At 41.9% G+C, this 21122-nt stretch overlaps 1 protein-coding gene across 2 annotated transcripts in view; it reads left to right on the plus strand.

Moving 5' to 3' along the window:
- The first annotated feature begins 836 nt into the window (after positions 1–836).
- Positions 837–21122, plus strand: part of TNFSF13B (TNF superfamily member 13b) — a 31163-nt gene continuing 10877 nt past the window's right edge. Inside the window, exons 1-3 of one of the 2 annotated variants that reach the window (XM_061435361.1) lie at positions 837–1371; positions 1469–1556; positions 18712–18768. In XM_061435361.1, the coding sequence (XP_061291345.1) occupies positions 1054–1371; positions 1469–1556; positions 18712–18768 (463 nt within the window). In that variant the 5' untranslated portion in view covers positions 837–1053. Of the gene's footprint in view, positions 1372–1465; positions 1557–18711; positions 18769–21122 lie in introns of both variants that reach the window. The other variant, XM_061435360.1, reaches the window with a different exon arrangement.

Here is a 21122-nt window from a genome sequence, read left to right on the forward strand (position 1 = left end):
ATGATTGACTGGCTCGAGTGGGCCTAACGGGGACGAGCAGATAAGCTGCTCTAGGAAGAGAGCAGTTAATGCGGGTTCCCGGGCACCCAGAGCCAGAGAAGGTCGCTTCTTCCCCAACCAGTGTGCTGGGGACTTGCAGCTCCAGAAGTGCGGACCGCAGAGGTGGGAGGGCTCCTGGAGCCTGGCCCCCCCATGAATGACTGATTCCCAGCCTCCCAGGACCCCCGAGTCCCTGGAGGAAGACCTCAGATTTCTCTTGGAAACTGCACCCACCCACGTAGAAAGACTACCCACCCCCACCACCCCTCACCTCTCACCCACCCTCCGCGTAGCTGATCTAAACAGTTCTCCAAAATGTAAGAACATTCTTTTTATAATAGCGCCAAGACGATAACGGAGCAGAGTGCCTCCCAGCGGACCTCTGTGCCTCCTTTGAGGACACTTCATTTTATTTCCTACTTAAAGACTGTTCGTAAATCACTCTCCAGCGGAGCCCAGTTCACCACTGAGGCACTTAGCTTATCTGACCTTCACATGAATTATCTTTATCACACTTAGCAGGAATTTATTCCTGTTCTTTCCCCCTTCCCTACAAAGCCACGTGGCCCCAAGTGGACCCAGTCCTCTCCTAATGCCTGAGGGGCAGCTCCTTAAACACCTTCCTATCTTAAAAGCTCCCCAGAGTGTGCTGGTCCGAACTGCCAGTTCCCTCCCCATCAGTAGATCTTCGGCACCCCCACCCCCCCCGGGTCCGTGCATGAGTGTTCTGAGATGCCATTAAAATTCTTACAAAAACTGAAAGTGAAATGAGGAAGACCGATTGAGCAATCGGATAGAAGGGTGAATGCCAGGAAGACCTAGCCTACAGTTGGGGCAAGAGATGCAGCCGCGGCAGAGAGGAGAAAATTCAGGAGAACTCGCCTCAGGGCGAGCGCAGCCGGGCTGGGCCGTGTAGTCAATGTGGGACATCAACAAACCCAGATAACAGGAAATGATCCATTCTCTGTGGTCACTCAGGCTAGGGGCCCCAACCTGCAAAGTTCAAGGAGGGAAATGGATGACTCCACCGGGGAGCAGTCCCGCCTTTCTTGCCCTCAGACCAGAGAAGAAATGAAACTGAAGGAGGGAGGCTCCGTCCTGCCCCAGGAGGAAAGCCCCTCCGGCCGGTGCTCCAAAGATGGAAAGCTGCTGGCCGTGACCCTGCTGCTCGCCGCCTCGTCCAGCTGCCTCACGGTGCTGGCTTTCTGCTGGGTGGCGTCCCTGCAAGCGGAGCTGGGCAGCCTGCGGGCGGAGCTGCGGGGGCGGCCGGGCGCCCCCCAGGCCGGAGCCGCGGCCCCGCGGGAGGCTCCCGGCGTCACCCCTGCCCTGAAAGTGAGTGTGCCGCAGTAGCCGCCGCCCCCCGCCGCCGCCCCCCCACCCCAGACCCCGACGCCCCGGCAGTAACGTGGTGGGGCTTTTCTCTTAGCAGCGGATCTTTGCACCCCCAGCTCCGGGAGAAAGCAATTCCAGCCAGAGCGGCAGGAGTAAGCGTGCCCTGCAGGAGGCAGAAGAAACAGGTACGTTTGCGGGGGAACAGAAGCGCCCAGGGGTCCGGGCTCCAGGGCCCAGGTGAGGAGGAGAGCATCCTGCTTGGGAGAGGGGCGCTGAACAGAAGCCGGAGGCTGGAAAAGGCATCCCAAGCCTGTGTGCCCCCCAGGGCGGAGCCAAGCCCTGGCCAGCGTCCTGGGCTGACCGCGTGTACTGTCCTCCTGGGAGCACGTTTCGGGGGCATCCGTCTGTGCGGCGGCGCTTGGAGCACAGAAGAGGGGAGAGGGGCTCACCTCTCCCCTCAAAGAGAGAGCTCGCGCCCACGTCAGGAGCACCGTCTGGCAGTCCTCGGGCGCGGGGGAGGGGCGGGGAGCTCCAGGAGCTAGTCTGGAATGAGGTTTGGTCCATACGAGGGGCAGACCGCATCTCCGAGGGGCGTAGCTGCTGCGAAACCACGTGGAGACCAGGCAGGTGCACGTTGGTGCTCTATTTGATTTCTTCCCTTTTTAAGAAGAAGCCTATTTTACACACTGGGGCACAGAGATTTTAATGCTTTTGCTTATTATAATGCTCCTCCAGGAGCTCCGCAGGTTTATAATCTCCTGGAATAGTTCTTTAGTGATTTCTACCTGCTCCACAGACATCTCAGATTTGGGAGGGGGGACACCCCAAACTTTCAGCTCCAGTTCCTTCATGTCAAGGATGGAAAAGAGAATTTGCATTGCATTACTAATATTGTAATTTAATAAACCCTTTGTGCTGTTTCCCTTTTATATTGCAGGAGCATTTTTTGAGCCCCTAGAATGTGCCAGGCAGGCTTGTCTGGGGGAGAGGTGTTGTCGCGTCTCCTGTTTCCTTTAACCTTAGTGATGACTATGAGGCAAACTGATCAGGTGTAATTATTTACCTGTATTTGCACTTCGAAGGAGAGTGCTTGAGAGACAGATTAGGTGTTCTGCCTCTCTCTCTCTGACACACACACACACACACACGATGCTCCTTCTGTAAACTTATTTTTTCACTAAATGCCTTATTCATAGAAAAAATTCCTCTTTAGTTTTATACAGCAAAACATTTTGTATCTGCTTATCATATCCCCATGCCGGTTGTCAGAAACATCTGGGTTTACACATTTTAAAACTGGAAAACCCTCATATTTTTACTATACTCTAATATCCTTATTTTCATATTTTGCATTTTGTCATCCATATTTTCTGCGTAATTGAAAAAATACGGCACATATACTGTGGTATATTTTTGTGTTGACTTACTGCACAATAAGCTTTTTCCTTATTTCTAAGTAATTCTCACATATATTAATTTATTATCTTATAATTATCATGATCATTTCCAATTTTTTTGGTAGAATGGAACATGTCAAAATTTTTGTGCAAATCTCTTTGTTTCTGAGGAGTTTGATGCATATACTCAATATAAATTCCGTAGATAGAATGTCTGAGCCAAAGAGGGTGAATGTCTTTATCACCCTTGCTATCTGTTGCAATATTGTTTTCCAAATGAATTATAAATGAATGCAACAGAAATGCAGTGTACAAGTTCTTCACATCCTTACACGTTTTACCTTTAAAGATATATTTTGGCTAGCTCAGTAGTTGAAAAATAGTGCCTCAAATTTAATTTGTGGCTTGCTTACAAATAAGAATTATCTTCTTTTTGCATATTTTGATAGCTTCTAATTTTATCCTCTACTAATTTTTATTTATAACTTCCCTTACTCATCTGTCCTATTTTTAAAATAATTTTGAATAAACTCTGTATTAGGCATCTTGTTTATCAAAATTTTGATGTAAATGTTTTCACAATATTTTGCTGCTTTTTAGAACTTGTACAGAGATCTTGCATCTGTATATTTTAATGTGATACCCTTTTTAAAATTTTTCTCTAAGATATCAAAGTTAAAATACACACTTATCCATAATCTCTTAAAGTAGTTTGCTATTTTTTCTGCCATTTTGACTTTTTTCTAGTAATTTAGTGTTGTAGTTGGTATTAAATCCATTAGTCCTGGAGTTTATTTTGGTGAATCATGTTATACTAGCCTTAACTTCTCCTTTCTTTTACTTTTTCCTTCCAAAGTGTTGCTAAATATCTAAACCAAATTAATTAGATGATTCTTTTTAATTCATTTGCATTGAAACACTTACTATATTATATTGAGTTCCTCATATATAGTTGAATCTATTTTGAGACTGCTTTTTTCATTGATTTATTATCCTATTTGTCTGCAATAAATATTTTAAGGAATTTTGTAATAAAATGAGCTTCAATATCTAGTAGGGTGAGAATGCCTCATTCTCCTTCAACCTTGTCTGCTAGTACTCCTACCTGTAAATTTATTATTAAAAATAAACCCTAGCTCTCCCATTCCAAGAGGATATAGACTCATTACAGCAGATTTAAGAAGGAAAAAACTGAGTAAGAAATGAATAACTCCCTAAGTCCCACTTCCCCAAAATATGTTCTATTAATACATTAATATTTTAAAATTTCATCCCATGTGAATGTTTTTCCATATTTGTGTTTCTAAGGCATCCAAAAATGATATACTCACAAAAATTTTTCTCCAAATAACTTTCAGTTTTTAGAAAATTTGGAGAATAGCAGAAAATTCTAACCAACGAATAAGAATCCACCCAGTTTCCATAGCACAGATGTAATCACTATTATCAATATCATGGTTTATCTCAGATTTTTATAAAAGTTTAATGTAGCATATATATGTATTATATTTGTGTATGTATACTGTGTATATTACAGTACATACTGCATATTTTGTATATATTATGTATATGTGTACAGTATATACACTGTATACTTAGTTACATATGCAGTACTTAGTCACATATATATCTCTATGTCTCTCTCTACATATACGTATAGCATTCATAGATCCCAGAGGAAAAATTTAGAGATAAGAAACTCAATGACGGTTATTATCAGCAAATCTCGTCAATAAAATTGACTTGAATGTTGTTTCATCCTTTCACGCAGGAAAAATGTCATTTTGTTTAGCACTACTGTAAAATTTGTTTATGTATATACCAAGAAGTTTGTATGAAGCTCCATCATTTTTCTCTGTTTTCCGTTTGGTGAGGTCCTTCTTTTGGAATTGAGAAGATTCTATGCAGTTTGAATCTATGGAACTTTCTTTGGTTTTTGTTTCCATTCTAGTTGTGACTTATTTTAAGTAAAACTCAGAAGTCTTAGGTTATCCCTTCTAGTGTTAAAATGTTAGTTTTCATTTCACTTATTAGTCATCTATGTATGTTTAGATGCATTTTATTGGAGTTTTATAAAGCCTGTAACTGAGGAAAAATGAATTTTCACATTTTGAATTTATCTATTCAAGAATTTTTAATATCTATATTAAATATAGAATTTTAAATTCCACAATAAGGCAGTTTTCCTTATATAGGTTTCACTATTCTTTCATGATTAATTAAAAAATGTTACTGTTACTTTGGAGCCTTGGCATTTTCAAATTGCTTGTTAAACTGTTTAAAAAAATACAGAGTTTTCAAGTAAATGATGTATAGTATTTGACCTCACACTTATTTTTAAGCCACACCAGGACACTTAGGACACTTAGGGGATTTATAATTAACAGAATTATAATATTCTTCTAGATTTTTCCTAGAATATTCTGCTTTCTCAACGTCAGTTTTGTCATCATTTTATAACCATGCTCAAAAGTTTCACAGCTAAATATGGTTAAGTAATATATCAGAATTTATTTTCCTATAAATCCAACCCAGATTTCAGTAGGCATCTCAATTTTATTGGGTATATATTCAATTTGTAAGTAAATTCCAGTATGTTGTGGGCTAGTTCTTTCAGTATCTGATACTCATCACAAATCACCTAGGAAGGTTCTTTTCATTTGTGTGTAGACTATCTGTACAACTAAACGGTACAGACTTCTGTGGTCTGGTCCCATTTCTCCTATTGTATAGTCATCATGACCCTTGCACCCTGTAGGTATTCCATGAACAGGTATGAATCAATTTGGGGCTCAATATCAAATAAGATAGAATGATTTAGGAATGATTTGGGATCATTTTGCTTCCCCCATGGCTCAGCCGTAAAGAATCTACCTGCAACGTAGGGGGCACAGGAGACGCAGGTTCAATCCCTGGGCTGGGACGATCCCCTGGAAAAGGAAATGGCAACCCACTCCAATATTCTTGCCTGAAAAATCCCATGGACAGAGGAAGCTGGCAGGCTACAGTCCAAAGGGTCGCAAAAGGATTGGACACAACTGAGTGACTGAGCACCCAGCACCAAGTGACATCATTCTGCGGGGGGGCGGGGAAGGGATTTTCCCATATTTCTTCATTTGTCAAGTTTTGATCAAAGGCCCTCTTATGAAATTTTTTTAACTTGACCTTTTAAAGAACTGCTTAACCAAAAAATGAGCATGATTAGAAGACTCAAGTCCCAGGGGTGTGGTCCGGAAACCCCTTCCCTCAGACTCGCTCGCTACCCCAGGCAGAGGCAGTATTTGGGTTCATTGAAAAGCCGGAGAAGCTCCCCTATTCAGCAACTTCTTTAACTACAATTTCATGGATTGTTAATTTATGTAGTTAATTTTTTTTAAATTTTAATTGACGTATTCTTTACATACTCAGAAAAGAGCATGTATCTTCAAGTCAGTGAAATTCACGAACTGCACGTCAGTACATGAAGGGCAGCACCCCCATCAGCCTGCACACCCAGTTGGCACTCCTTGCAGACACCCCCACCCCACCCAGGAGTAAAAGCACTGCTGCCACTTAATTCTAGAATTTGGTGCTAGGGCTCCAGTTTTGCTTTTCTTAACTATGTTGTGTTTCAGATGAACGTCTTAGCAAGTTTCCTAGGTTTCATAAGAATTTCTGATTGTAATCTAACAAACAGAAATGTGGGGAAATCCAGGAGTAAAATTGCCAAATGGCTTACAATAGCCAAAAATTCACTTTTCAGCCCATAAGTGTGTTTGGAGATAGTCCCAATTAAAAAAAAAAAAACAACCCTAAAGTGACACAGCTTCGAAGATCTTATGCATAAATATTTCTTCAGTGATGGAGTCACAGTGATCCATGTGTTGAACCTGAACTTAGCTGTGATTCTCTTCATAAGAACCTAAAGATAATCAGCTTGAGAGTCCATCAAGAAAGTGAATTCTTCCAAATGCATTTCTACTCAACTCTAACAGTTCACTAATAAAATGAGGTGACCTTTTGCTTTCTCCCTTGTTCAGTGGGGAATTTAAAAGTTATCGGAAACCCATGTGTTTCAGATTTTGGAAAGACAAAAATTATTTTTATTAATATTTATTATACTTGTCTCAATTTTAATAACAAAAATAGTGGTGAAAGCATGAGCATTTTAAAGAAAGTAAAAACAAGAGCAGAAAAAGAATTGCTCATATTTTATCTTGTAAATATTTCCTGTAAGATTCAGACCATTCTACTTTATATTTCTGCATTTTTAAAATAAACTTTTTGGAATTATTTTAGAATTACAGAAAAGTTACAATAACAGTTCAGTGAGTTCCCTTATGACCCCATCCAGTTTCCTCCGAAGTTAGCATCTTATGTTACCTTGGTGCCTTTGTCACAACACAGAGACCAACATGGATTTAACTAAACTCCTGGAAGTGTTAGTTGCTCAGTCATGTCCGACTCTTTGCGACCCCATGAACTGTAGCCCACCAGGCTCCTCTGTCCATGGGATTCTCCAGGCAAGAAAACTGGAGTGGGTTGCCATGCCCTCCTCCAGGGGATCTTGCCAATTCAGATATTGCACGTGGGTCTCCTACACTGTAAGCAGATTCTTTACTGTCTGAGCCACCAGAGAAGCCCTGACTTTATTTGAATTTAACCAGCTTTTCCCCTAACGTCTTTTTATGTTCCAGGAGCCATCCAGGACACCACAATGCCTTTGATTTTTTTTTAAAAATCAGAGTTTTGAATATAATAAATATGAGTGCGTGCATGCCCAGTCATGTCTGACTCTTTGCAACCCAATGAAATGTAGTGCACCAGGCTCCTCTGTCCATAGGGTCTTCCAGGCAAGAACACTGGAGTGGGTTGCCATTTCCTCCTCTAGGGGATCTTCTTGACCCAGGAATCAAGTCTGCATCTCCAACATTGGCACATGAAATCTTTACCACTGAGCCACCTCTACCTCCTTAATACACATAAATTAATGCCTAATATGGTAACTTAAATATTTCCCTGGGGTAAACATTTCTATTGTTAAACATAAGTGTACACGCTAAGTCACTTTAGTCGTGTCCGACTCTTTGTGACCCCCCTGGACTGTAGCCCACCAGGCTTCTCTGTCCATGGGATTCTTCAGGCAAGAATGCTGGTGTGGGTTGCCATTTCCTCCTCCAGGGGGTCCTCCTGACTGAACCCGCATCTCTTGGCCTCCTGCACTGGCTGGCGGTTTCTTTACCGTTAGTGCCACCTGGGGAAACAGAAATATATCAACACTTTTTTTTTTTTTTTTTGAGTCTTGAAATCCATAGTCCATTTCCTTTGCAAGAAAAGACGGGATGTCTGAGGGGTCTGTAGCATCCAGTCTTTGCTTTATCGACATTTTGGTCTCAGCTGTAACTTCCAAGGCTGTAAAATGCATGTTGCAAGTATGCAGTGTGTAACTCAACCATCCATTCTGTCCCCAAATGGGGCTGCAGCCTCTTACCCAGCAAGGGCGTGTTCTTTCCTAGAACAGAAACAGATGGTTGCTGTCATGGTGATCTTTGACCAGAGCCTTCCCTGTGTGTTATTTTTCTTGTCCCCTGCTTCAATTAGGAGAGACTTCTTTTCAGTGTTGCAAGAGCTGGCTTCTGTTCAATTTCCACAAAAGTATTTAAAATGCAAATAGTGACCTGATAACCACATCTCTGAACCCTGTTCTTATCAAGTTTAAAGTTTTGGGAAACTGAAGAGCCAGGAAGAAAATCAACCAGGGTAGCCAGAAGTGATATTGTGTCTCTTCCAACCTTCCCTAACCTCAGAGGTTCCTAACACTGTGCTGGTTGTTGGGTATTGATCAGAGAACAAACAGATGAAGGTTTCCTGCCCATGGGATATCACATTGCAGTGAGGTGGGAAGCCACAGAAAATGGTCAATAAGCATAATTGATGAGTAAACTATAATACTTGAAAAGGGCAAATACATTGCAAAAGTGAACATTTTAGGGCGAGGTTAAGAGAACCAGCAGAGTTAAGGGTGAGGAAGGGCAAGGGGATGTGTCTCTATTTCATATAAGAGAGGCCAGGGTAAGTATTTCTATCTAATTCCAGAAAGGTCAATTGTTCTTTATACTTTCATCATTAAAAAACTTCAGACATGCGTGGGCTTCCCGTGTGGGGCAGGGGTAAAGAATCCAACGCAGGGGACGCAGGAGACGCAGGTTCAATTCCTGGGTTGGGAAGATTCTCTGGAGGAAGAAATAGCAACCCACTCTGGTATTCTTGCCTGGGAAGTCCCATGGACAGAGGAGCCTGGTGGGCTACAGTCCATGGGGTCACTCAGCACACATGCACACATAGGTATTTTAGAAATAAAGTCATAATGTTGAAGGATGCATTCTCATTAATAGTTCTGTAAAAATGGATGATATTCATTTTAATGGTTAATTGCACTTTTTATGGGTCAAGTCCTACTTACACGATCTGTGTTGGTCAGCTGCTCTTTTGTTGTGGTGGGATTTCCTTTTTAAAAAGTATCCGCATTTCTGAGGAGTTAGAGAAACAGACTTTTCTCAAAATAGAGGAAACGCGTACTGTGTAAAGCTCTGAGCTAGGCATTCCGGAACATACAGAAAAGGGTAGAGATGAGTTCCATGTGAAAGCTCTGGGTTTGGCCCTGTGGATGCATGATTATCATTTGCCCTCTTAATAAACCCAGGAGGTTGGCATCGCTGTCTGCACTTTGAAAGTGAAAGAAAGTGAAAGTGATGTCGGTTAGTCGTGTCTGACTCTTTGCGACCCCGTGGACTGTAGCCTACCAGGCTTCTCCGTCCATGGGATTCTCCAGGCAAGAATACTGGAGTGGGTTGCCATTTCCTTCTCCAGGGGATCTTCCTGTCCCAGGGATCGAACCCAGGTCTCACACATTGGAGGCTCACACTTTAACCCCTGAGCCACCAGGGAAGCAGCCCAAACGTAGTCAGTCACTCCTACCGAGAACCCACTATTGAGTTGGAAACTTTAAGCTAGTGTTGCTTGAGCAACTCAGAATTCACTAAGAGGACAACCGAGGAGTGAGAGGTGAGTGTGAGTGGCGAGGGTAAAGAAACAGGTTCGGGGGGTGTGAAACTTGGGGATCACTGAGGCGTCCAGGTGCAAATGTCCCCTGGAGAGTGGAACATTCAACAGCCAACTAGGCGATTTATTGCTGCCTTTCTCCAGATGGTCAGCTGAGTTTCTACTTTCGTTTTTACCTTCCTTGACTTCAGACCTGTTGGCATGTTGTGTCATGAAGCTAATGTTCTTCACTGTTAAGTTAGGTTGCCCAGTGCCTCCTGAGTATTCCTCTTTATTAAAGAGAAATATCCTAAAATAATACAAAGAAGTTATGACGAAAGAAAAAGCATAGCCTGTGAAGATGACTCAATTAAAGAACTGGTAACTTTACGTTGAAATACTTGACCATTTGCAAAATTAAACATGAAGATAGCGTTTTTTGTTTTTGCTATTTTATTCTTGGGGCTTCCCTGGTGGCTCAGTGGTGAAGAATCCACCTCTCAGTGCAGACGATGCGATTTCGATCCCTGAGTTGGGAAGATCCCCTGGAGAAGGCAATGGCAACTCACTCCAGTGTTCTTGCCTAGGAAATCCCATGGACAGTAGAGTCTGGAGGGCTACAGACCATGGGGTCACAAAAGAGTCAGACACAACTTGGCAACTAAACAACAGCAATTTTATTCTTAGTGCTTAAGAGGCTATGCAGAGGGCGACCGTCTGACATGCCCTGTGTTGCCTTAGGAATAGCCTAAGAGTGGTGCATGACAATGTGCAGGTGATCCAAGACTCTTTCTGCACATATACATGTCGGCCACGTTCAGATATATTTCTTTACTTCTGTCAGTTATGTTTATTTCTACTGTATTTTATCAGCTTCGTTCCAGGCCCTCCTAAAAATCAGCACCACTTTCTTCCCTCCTCAGGGCCATTATAGTGCTGCTGTCTTCCTGAATTCACCAGAATTGAGAGGCTGCTTCTATTATTATTTGTTAATTCTCCTTCAAACACATATACCCATTAGTCAGAAACTTTTAAAATTTTCTTCACAGTTTGTTTTGGTTGCTCCACTTACATAATTGCTTTTTAGACCAAATCGCCCTCGTTTTTATGTTTATTACCAGTCAACAGCTGAATCTTGACTTTCGTTCTCCCTTTATAGCAACTGATTCTACACAGAGACACATGTATGATCTTTCTTAAGCACAGAATGCGTTAAGCAAGCCCCTCTCAAGATTAAAAATTCCTAATTTTTTTTTCTGTTTTATACCAGGTCAAAAACAAACTTCTCAATTTAGCTCTCCAGAAATTCTTCTAAAACTCTTTCAACTCGTATTGTTTCTTAAGCTACAAATAAGTAACTTAACAAAATTTGCTGGTAAGGCAAACTGCTTATGTCTGATAATAAAACTTTATAATCCTGTTCCCACTCTTCAAATTTTGTATTCCCACTCCGATAGAAATGTTTATCCCAAAACCATGACTTCTTCGATTTCTTCATAAATCTATGTCCAGGATTAGGTCAACATGTGCATTTTTAAGGGGTTTTTCCTAATTAAATTTTTACAGCCACTGATTATTTATTCAAAACTAACTCAAGCAAAGGGTTTCCTAGATGGCACTAGTGTTTAAGAGCCCTCCCTCCTATCAATGCAGGAGACTAAGAGATAGATGTGGGTTGGGGAGATTCCACTGAGAAGGAAACGGCAACGCACTCCAGTATTCTTGTCTGGAGAATCCCAGACTCCTGGCGGGCTACAGTCCAAAGGGCCACAAAAAGCTGGACACGACTAAAGTGACTTAGTACGCAAGCAGGTCAAAAAAAAAAAAAAAAAAATCAAATTTCTACATTTGTCCTGACTTCCGTGTACTGAATGTTAGGCATCACTTTCAGAGTCCTCATTTTTAAAACATGTACAGTGTAATGTGTAAGAAGACAGAGGAAAGAAGAAAGATAAAAGAAAATGAAGGGTGGACATTTCATTCAGACTGAAGAGCTTGGAAGAAGTTTTTTGAATGAGATGAGTGAGGAGAACTATGGAAGTAGGACAGATGGACAGAATACGGACAGTCACATGGACAGAATATGTGCAATGGGAAAAGTTCAATGTGGGCCGCTTCTCATGGGAACCACACACAATATGCAGTAATTGCATGATTTATGGTAGTTTCTATTAGATTTAGCTTTGTTGGAATAATGTATAAGAAACTGGATTCCGGTTTGAAAGGGTTTGATTCCAACACAGAATGCAGTACAACAGCTATTTGTTTGTTCTTTAATTGTTAAGTCGTCTCTGACTCTTTGTGACCTCATAGACTGTAGCCCCCCAGGCTCCTCTGTCCATGGGATTTCCTGGTATTCCCAAGAATACGGCAGTGGGTTGCCATCTCCTTATTGCAGGGGATCTTCCTGACTCAGGGATTGAACCTGCATCTCCTGCGTTGACAAGTGGATTCTTTACCACTGAGTCATCAGATATGAGCAATTCCATGAACTGGCAAGGCTCTTTTCCTGATTAAATGATGTCACACTTTAAAAGGTGGCTTTCAACCTCAATCAGTCCAACCACTATTCCAATTATAAAGTTGGTTGGATTTTATTATATCAAATATTGAGCAGTACTAAATGATTTCTGTCCTGAAAGTTGTTATTTTAGGAATTCTTTTTTGTAAACTAGTTTTGTCATCAATATAATGTATTGTTTTAGAAATATTTTTCACATGGTTTAATATTATGAGTGAATTTTCTTATGCTGTAAAACTGTACTTAAGATTAATCATTTGTGTTTCTCAGATCATTAGGATATATAATATATATATAGATACACATGTACATATATATATATTTAGAAATATGTGTCTCCCACTGACAGAAAAAGGTTTTTTGTTTTTTTGTTTTTTTTTTTAGAAAAAGGTTTTAAAGTATGCTGCTGCCTTGCTTAGTTAAAAAGAAGTTAAAAAGATAAACTATTCTCAAACTCTTATATAATTCCCCTCAACTGTAGCAGAGGGAAGATGTATAAAAGACATCTGAAAACCAAACGCCATCAATTAATACTACAATTGTTATTAATGTTTCTTATTTTAGACTATGCATCCTCAAAACTCTTGTGGTTGGATATCTATGCCATTGGGACATTTTAAAAAAACAATGCTGCCCTTTTTTTGACCCACTTTTTGTGAGTAATAATCTATAGGTCAAAGATCAGCTGTATGTCGAATTGGAAAGAAAATCCTGAAAGACTTAACTGGAGATAAGTTGTTAATAGATACCATATGTCCTAAAAAGGGATTTCCCTGGTGGCTCAGACAGTAATGAGTCTGCCTAAAAAGAAGAAGACCCAGGTTTGATGCTTGGATTGGGAAGATCCCCTGGAGGAGGGAATGGGAAGAGTTAAAAGGTGAAGAGGTTAAGAGAACTGATGGGGTTGATGAAACCTGAGTGGCATCTAACCAGGACAGGATGCAAGGTCCTGTTCTTATTTCCAAGAACATGTGTCCTTGCAAAGCCCCATGACTTTCTCCAGAATAAGGAAAATTAATGAAGAGCACGGGCTTCATTGAGTATAATTCAAACCCTGCTATTAAACTGTCATTTAAATGTCCCATTTTCTTTTCTGAAGGTTTTCTGAAATAAAAATTTCTCTTCATTGTGTATTGTCTTCTAAAAGTTATATTTCTGCTACCGTGCACTGGGTTTTTAAAGATTTTTAAAATATATGGACCATTTTAAAAGTCTTTACTGAATTTGCTACAATACTGCTTTTGTTTTATGTTTTGGGTTTTTGGTCACAAGGCATATAGGATCTTAGTGCCCCGACCAGATATTGAACCTCTGCACCCTCCGCACTGGAAGGCAGAGTCTTAACCACTGGACAACCAGGGAAGTCCCTGCTGCTGCTGCTGCTGCTGCTAAGTCGCTTCAGTCGTGTCCGACTCTGTGCGACCCCAGAGACGGCAGCCCACCAGGCTGCCCCAGCCCTGGGATTCTCCAGGCAAGAACGCTGGAGTGGGTTGCCATTTCCTTCTCCAATGCATGAAAGTGAAAAGCGAAAGTGAAGTCGCTCAGTCGTGTCCGACTCTTGGCGACCCCACGGACTGTAGCCTTCCAGGCTCCTCCGTCCACGGGATTTTCCAGGCAAGAGCACTGGAGTGGGTGCCATCGCCTTCTCCAGGGAAGTCCCCTAGACCTTTGCTCTTCAATGTGTAGGCTGTGGCCAAGTTTTAGTCGGGCTCTGGAGATTAAAGTTCAGGTATTTCATATTAGTTTGGTAGTTTCCAGATATCATTCATTAGGTAAACCCCTTTCGGTCTGAGGAGGAGGTGAATCTACTACAGGCGTTTCATGGAAAAGGTCAAGGAGAGGGCTAGTTGAGATAGTGTTTCCTTTTTGTTAAGGTGTTTGTTTATTTGTGGCCGTGCTGGGTCTTCATTGCTGAATGGGCTTTTCTCCAGTTGCGGCGCGTGGGGGCCGCTCTCCACTGCGCTGCGTCTTCATTGCTGGGTGTTCATTGCTGAGTGGGCTTTTCTCCAGTTGCGGCGCGTGGGGGCCGCTCTCCACTGCGCTGCGTCTTCATTGCTGGGTCTTCACTGCTGAGTGGGCTTTTCTCCAGTTGCGGCGCGTGGGGGCCGCTCTCCACTGCGCTGTGTGGGCTTCTCGTTGCAGTGGTGTCTCTTGTTATGGAGCGTGCGCTCCAGGGTGCTTGGGATTCAGTGGTTGTGGCACGTGGGCTCAGTAGCTGCAATTCCCAGGCTCTGGAGCACAGGCTCAGTAGCCGTGGTGCCTGGCTTAGTTGCTCTGGGGCATGTACGATTTTCCCAGATCAGGGATCAAACCCATGACTCCTGCATCAGCAGGTGGATTCTCTACCACCGAGCCACCAGTGAAGCTCTGAAATAGTATTCCTAGTATTTCCTAGGTCTCTTTATCTGTTCCCTTGGCCTTCTTTCTCTCACAGTATCCTTCCATCGTGCTCCCAGTTTATTTGGTTCAATACCATTAAGAACAATAATGCTCGTGCTACTCCTACTAATAGCCAAGACTGACTTTGCAATGATTTTGTCCCAGGTACGCTGCTAAATGTTTCAGGCGCATCATCTCACTCAGTCTTAACAGTATGCATGTCCATGGCAAAGGAAAGATGGACAATTTGGAAATTTGACTTTGACTTGTGTCAACATCCTCTTCTTTTTCTGTGTGGAGGAAAAATTAGAGTTTCGCATGCTCCAGTTGGCGCCTGCATCCCTCACAGACCTTACCGTGGCCCCTTGTGTGTAGTGATTCCTCAAGAGGTGTTTGTTAGAAAAGTAGGTGGAATATGGCAGCTCCAGACACTGTGCCTTTCAGTCTTGAGACGCGTGGATGTTCTGTTGTTCCTTTCTTTCAAGCTGTCCTCATTCACAGCTACTCTGCCTGCTGCGATGCATTTCCATATTTGCTTTGCAGACGGTCTGCGGTGGTAACTGCAGTAATGAGTCACGTTGCCCTGCTGCACAGACACTCCTGTTATTGTTTTCCAGCTTAAAAAAAAATAGCACAAATGATCCTATTTACAAAACATAAATTGAGTCACAGACATGGAAAACAAACTTATGGTTTTCAAGGGGAGATGTGGTGGGATAAACTACGAGTTTGGGGTTGACATATACACACTATTGTGTATAAATAAGGGGCTTCCTGGTGGCTCAGGATCCCCTGGAGAAGAAGATGGCAACCCACTCTAGTACTCTGGCCTGGAAAATTCCATGGACGGAGGAGCCTGGTGGGCTACAGTCCATGGGGTCGCAAAGGGTCGGACATGACTGAGTGACTTCACTTTCACTTTTCTCTTTCTGGTGGCTCAGAGGGTAAGCAATCTCCTGCACTGCAGGAGATCTGGGTTCAGTCTCTGGGTCAGAAAGATCCCCTGGGAGAAGGGAATGGCTACAACTCCAGTATTCTTTTCTGGAGAATTTCAGGGACAGAGGAGCCTTGCGAGCTACAGTCCATGGGGTCGCAAGAGTTGGACACAGCTGAGCGCTAGCACTCCCATATGTAAATAGATAACTGATAAGGACCACTGTAAAGCACAGGGAACTCTATTCGGTACTTTGTAAGGGCCTATGTGGGAAAAGAATCTAAAAAAGAATGAAAAGTCAAAGTGGTAGCTGCTCAGTCTTGTCTGACTCTGTGCGACTCCATGGACTGCAGCCCACCAGGCTTCTCTGTCCATGGGATTTTCCAGGCAAGAATCCTGGAGTGGGTTGCCATGCCGTCCTCCACAGGATCTTCCTGACCCAGGGATTGAACTTGGGTCACCAGCATTGCAGGTGGATTTGATAGTTTACGGTGAACAATGTTGGATTCGTGATCTACGAAGAAGATTTGGCTTTGGGACCAGGGACCAGGCTTGATCACTCAAGAGCTTTTGTGTAGCAGAGTTTTATTAAAGTATAAAAAGGGAGAGAGAAAGCTTCTGACAGAGACATCAGAAGGGGGATGGAGAGCGGCCCCCTCACTAGTGTTAGCAAGGGAGCTGTATACTTTTTTAATTAGTTATTACAATAAATCAAAAGAATGTCTCAAGGTTGTAAAAATTTTACCAGACCCACTCTCACAATTTACATTTTAGGATAACAGGATTAGAACTTAACAATACAAAGATCCTACCAGGCCCTCTCTCATAATATACATTCTAAAATATCAGAATTAGTCAGAAGGTTTTCAGGAAGCAGAAACTGTCCTCAACCAGGATACACTGTTGTTATATAATCCCTAGTACAGAGTTTAAACTGAGTTGTGTAATCATCAGTTCTGGGCTTAAAGAAAAAAAAAATGTTTTATGTGACTAAGACTAAGAAATGTAAAGAAAAAAAAAACAAAAACACTGTCTGTCATTTCCTCCTCCTTGAGAATTCCAGACCCCTATCTCCTTCTCAGGGACCTCTGACTTCTTATTAACCTGCCCAGGAATTGACTCAGATTCTTTACCATCTGAGCCACCAGGGAAGCATATGTAGAACTGACTCGCTTTGCTGTACAGCTGAAACTAACAGAACATTGTAAATCAACTATAAAAAATCAACAATAAAAAGAAATTTAAAAAAAAGAGCCACAAGCTAGCCAAAGCGTTCTGCTCCTATCCAAACCATCAGATTAATATAAAAATGTGTCAGAAACATCTCGTGGTTAAAAAGGATTGTGGTTTTTAACATTACAGTTCTGCTTTTAAATACCAAAGAAAATTTTCTAGCGGAGTTTCTTATGTGATCACTGCCTTTAACAGCGTTCTTTTTAGGCCTGTATTTGCATGGCTTCAGAATATCACATAATTATTACATCTGTTATTCCATGGTTTCCGCTAATGATCTGCAGTGGGAACTCTCCACTGTGTTAATAAGCTCTTAAAATGTATACATTGTGAAGCATGTTTTTAAAACATTACTTCAACTCTAAGATGCGTGGTATAAAATAATCTAAACTAATATTTTCTTAATTTAAAATAGGCACACTTAGCTCCATATTCCATGGTTTTCATAGATACTGCTGTGCTTTCTTTTCCTACAGACAGAGTACCTATTTTGCTTTTAACCTGAAGGCACTGTCTTCATTTAGTAGAATAGCTATATATTATTTTGGGCTTTCCTCAGTTGGTAAAGCATCGCCTGCAGTGCAGGAGACCTGATTCCTGCGTCAGAATGATCTGCTGGAGAAGGGATAGGCTCCCCACTCCAGTATTCTTGAGCTTCCCTGGCAGCTCAGCTGGTTAAAGAATCCACCTGCAATGTGGGAGACCTGGGTTCGATCCCTGGGTTGGGAAGATCCCCTGGAGAAGGGAAAGGCTGCCCACTCCAGTATTCTGGCCTGGAGAATTCCATGGACTATACAGAGTCGAATACAACTGAGTGACTTTCATACTGCATATTCTTTGATGCGCTCTGTGGAATATTCTGTATGCAATGTGCAATGTGAATAGATGTGAGTGGATGTGTCCCAGATGCTTTACTGCTAATGCAGCTGCCTAGGGAAATCTTCTATTTTATCTTAAAAAGATGTCGTAGCTCTCCTCTTTCTAGTCCCAAACATTTTACCAAAAGCCTGACTTTGGCTCCAGAGTGAAAGAGGCATGATTAAATTCAGGCCCTGTCACTGTCTATCCCTGGGGACTGGACAAGTTGTTTACACTTTCCAAGATGTAATTTCCAGTAGGTAATTCTTAGGATTTTTGTGAAGTCGCCTGGATTTATACTAGCTCAATAAATGTTAGCAATTATTATTATTTTCAGTAATATTAATAGTGGTATGAAAGTTATGATTTAATGTTAGATTTTTTTAAAAAAAAATCATTTTAGAGGAATCTGATCATTTGACTCGTATATTTGAGGGAACTGGAGAACAAATGACAGTAGCTAAACTTTCTTTCTATACAGGCGTATGTTTTAGAAGAAGTTCAGCTAAACTGTTTAGATGGTATTCCCTGGTGGCTCAGAGGGTAAAGCATCTGCCTGCAATGCGGGAGACCCAGGTTCGATCCCTGAGTTGGGAAGATCCCCTGGAGAAGGAAATGGCAACCCACTCCAGTACTTTTGCCTAGAAAATTCCATGGATGGAGGAGCCTGGTGGGCTACAGTCCATGGGGTCAAAAAGAGTCAGACAGGACTTCACTTGTTGGCAAAATAATTTTAAAACTACCATATTTCAATATCATAGAGTTTTTCTAAAACTTGAATTTCAAGTATATACATATTGCATTTAAAGTAGAAGTTATATTGAGATCTGTGGGCATATTTCCTAAAGGGATTTTAAGAACAGCACGTAGGCAGTGAGAAAGTATTGATATGATTGATCAGGGGCCATTGGAAGAGTGGGTTTGTAGCTTTGTATTCTTGGTCGTCTTCATTCCCTATTTCTATTCATGTAACTAAATGATATATTTTTGCTTTTCAGTCACTCAAGACTGCTTGCAGCTGATTGCAGACAGTGACACGCCCACTATACGAAAAGGTAATCCAGCATCACAGGGACTTTCCCACTTAGGATTCAGTTCAGTCCAATTACCTGTGATTTCATGCCCCAAAACTGTATTTGAACTCCACCTCAAATCAATGATCTGCCTCAAAACTTCTTATAATCAGATTTAAGATAATAGATTCATTTAAAATAATTGGGGAATAAATATGTAGGCTCCTATAATAACCTAACAGAGAGAATTACCATTAGGACATAATACTAAGAAATTTTAAATAATTAGCATGTGATAAAGCAAAATTAGTACTAAATCAAAGTCAGCTTTTTATTTAGAAATGATTTTGGCTTCTATAATGCCTCAAGATCATCTTCAGAAATATTCATTCCCCTGTTACATTAGGTCATAGAATATTTTAACAGGATGAAGATAACACTGAACATAAAGACATTTATATTAATTATTTATCAATAAGTATAAAATATGTACAAATAAATAACATTTTTGTGATAAACCTTCAGTGTGAAATTATTACTTTATATTTTACATGTGCTGGTTAAAAACATACAATTTCCAGTTACAGTGTGGGCACTGGGGCTTAGCAGCGAATAATGTATATGTGAGTCCTCATTTTCACAGGATTTACCTTCTATGAGGGGAAAACAGAAAACAAGCAAATGAACAAGTAAAATCTATCTTGCATCTGTGTTTTTCACTGTGATTTTATCTTAAATGCAACCCCAATACTAAAATACTTGAAGTTCTGTTATTGCTTATTGTTTGACATTTTCCAAAGTCCAATGTTTGCAACTTTTATTAGGTAGCAAATTGTCTCCTAAGAATTCAGATAGAGCCAGAAGAAGATTCGAAAGACCAGTGAAAAATTATAACTTGGAAAAGTCTTGTTTTACACATTTGGCCAAAACCAAACATGCTGTTCGTCACTGTAAAGGATGCAGCTGCTCCTCCGCTGTGAGCTTGCACTTCACAGAGCCGTGGTCTTCCTGGCGCGGCGGCCGCTCCACGCTGACCCTCTCTGGAGGGTCCCGGGGCTTATGTGGACCCTTTGCCACGTGATGAGTTATGATTCCAGTCAATCTCGATCGTGTAAATAAATGTTGGTGTGTGTGGACATTTCCACAGTACTACTTGACTGCATCCTAGAAATCTTGGTCTGCTGTGTTTCTTCTTTGTCATTTGTCTCAAGATATTGCCTCGTTGAGGCTTCCCAGATGGTGCTAATAGTAAAGAACCTGCCTGCCAATGCAGGACACGCAGGAAATGCAGGCTGGATCCCTGGGTGGGGAAGATCCCCTGAAGGATGGCATGGCAACCCACTCCAGTATTCCAGCATGGAGAATCCCATGGACCGAGGAGCCTGGTGGGTTACAGTCCATAGGGTTGCAAAGAGTTGGACATGACTGAAGCAAAGCCACTTAGCACACACGTTGCCTGGTTATACAAAGAATTATTTACCTTAAAAATGCAATACTGATTTTGTTTTATATTCAACATCAAGTATTATGGTAGGTAGAAACGTATTTCCTCAAATATGTCCACACCATAATCCCTGAAACCTGTAAGTTTATTACTTTATCTGGCAAAAGGGACTTTGAAAATATGATTAAAATAAGGAATTTGGGTATATTATCCTGGATGACTTGGGTGTTTCCAGGTGGCAATAGTGGTAAAGAATCCGCCTGCCAATGCAGGAGACCCAGGTTCAATCCCTGGGTCAGGAAAAAGCCCTGGAGAACGGAATGGCTACCCACTCCATTATTCTTGCCTGGAAAATCTCACGACAGAGAAGCCTGGTGGGCTACAGTCCCTGGGTTCACAAAGAGTCAGACACTGAGTATAGCACACATCTAATCTCCCCATCTAATCTCCCAGACCCCCACCAACCCCATGCTCTAGACTCTATCCTGGGAAAGCTGATTGCTCTCTCCTGGGGTGGCCCCAGGATAATCACAGAGGCCCTTCTTGAGGGGGCTAGGGGTTCAGGGTCAGAGGAGGGGAGGTGGCAGTGAGAGCAGAATTCAGGGTGAGGAGACGGCTGCCTGTGAGGACAGGGGGAGCCGCAAGCCCAGGAGAGCAGGCCAACTCTAGAAGCTGGGGGAGCCAAGGGCTGGACATTCCAGCATTCAGAAGGAACACAGACCTGCCAGCAGTTTGACTTTGCCTGATGAGCCTTCTGATGTTTGAAATGGGAGATGATAAATGTGTGTTGTTTTAAGCCACTGTGTGTGGTAATTTGTTACAGCTGTAATAATAAATTAATGACACTCCTCTGAATCAACTTTCCCTGACACATAATGGGCCTTTGAAGACTGTAATCATGCCAAGTGGTTGCTCTGCTTGAATTTTTCTTGCTTTAGTTATGTCTCTTGGG

Source organism: Bos javanicus, chromosome 12 (genome assembly GCF_032452875.1).
Source record: "Bos javanicus breed banteng chromosome 12, ARS-OSU_banteng_1.0, whole genome shotgun sequence".
In the NCBI taxonomy this organism is placed as follows: domain Eukaryota; kingdom Metazoa; phylum Chordata; class Mammalia; order Artiodactyla; family Bovidae; genus Bos; species Bos javanicus.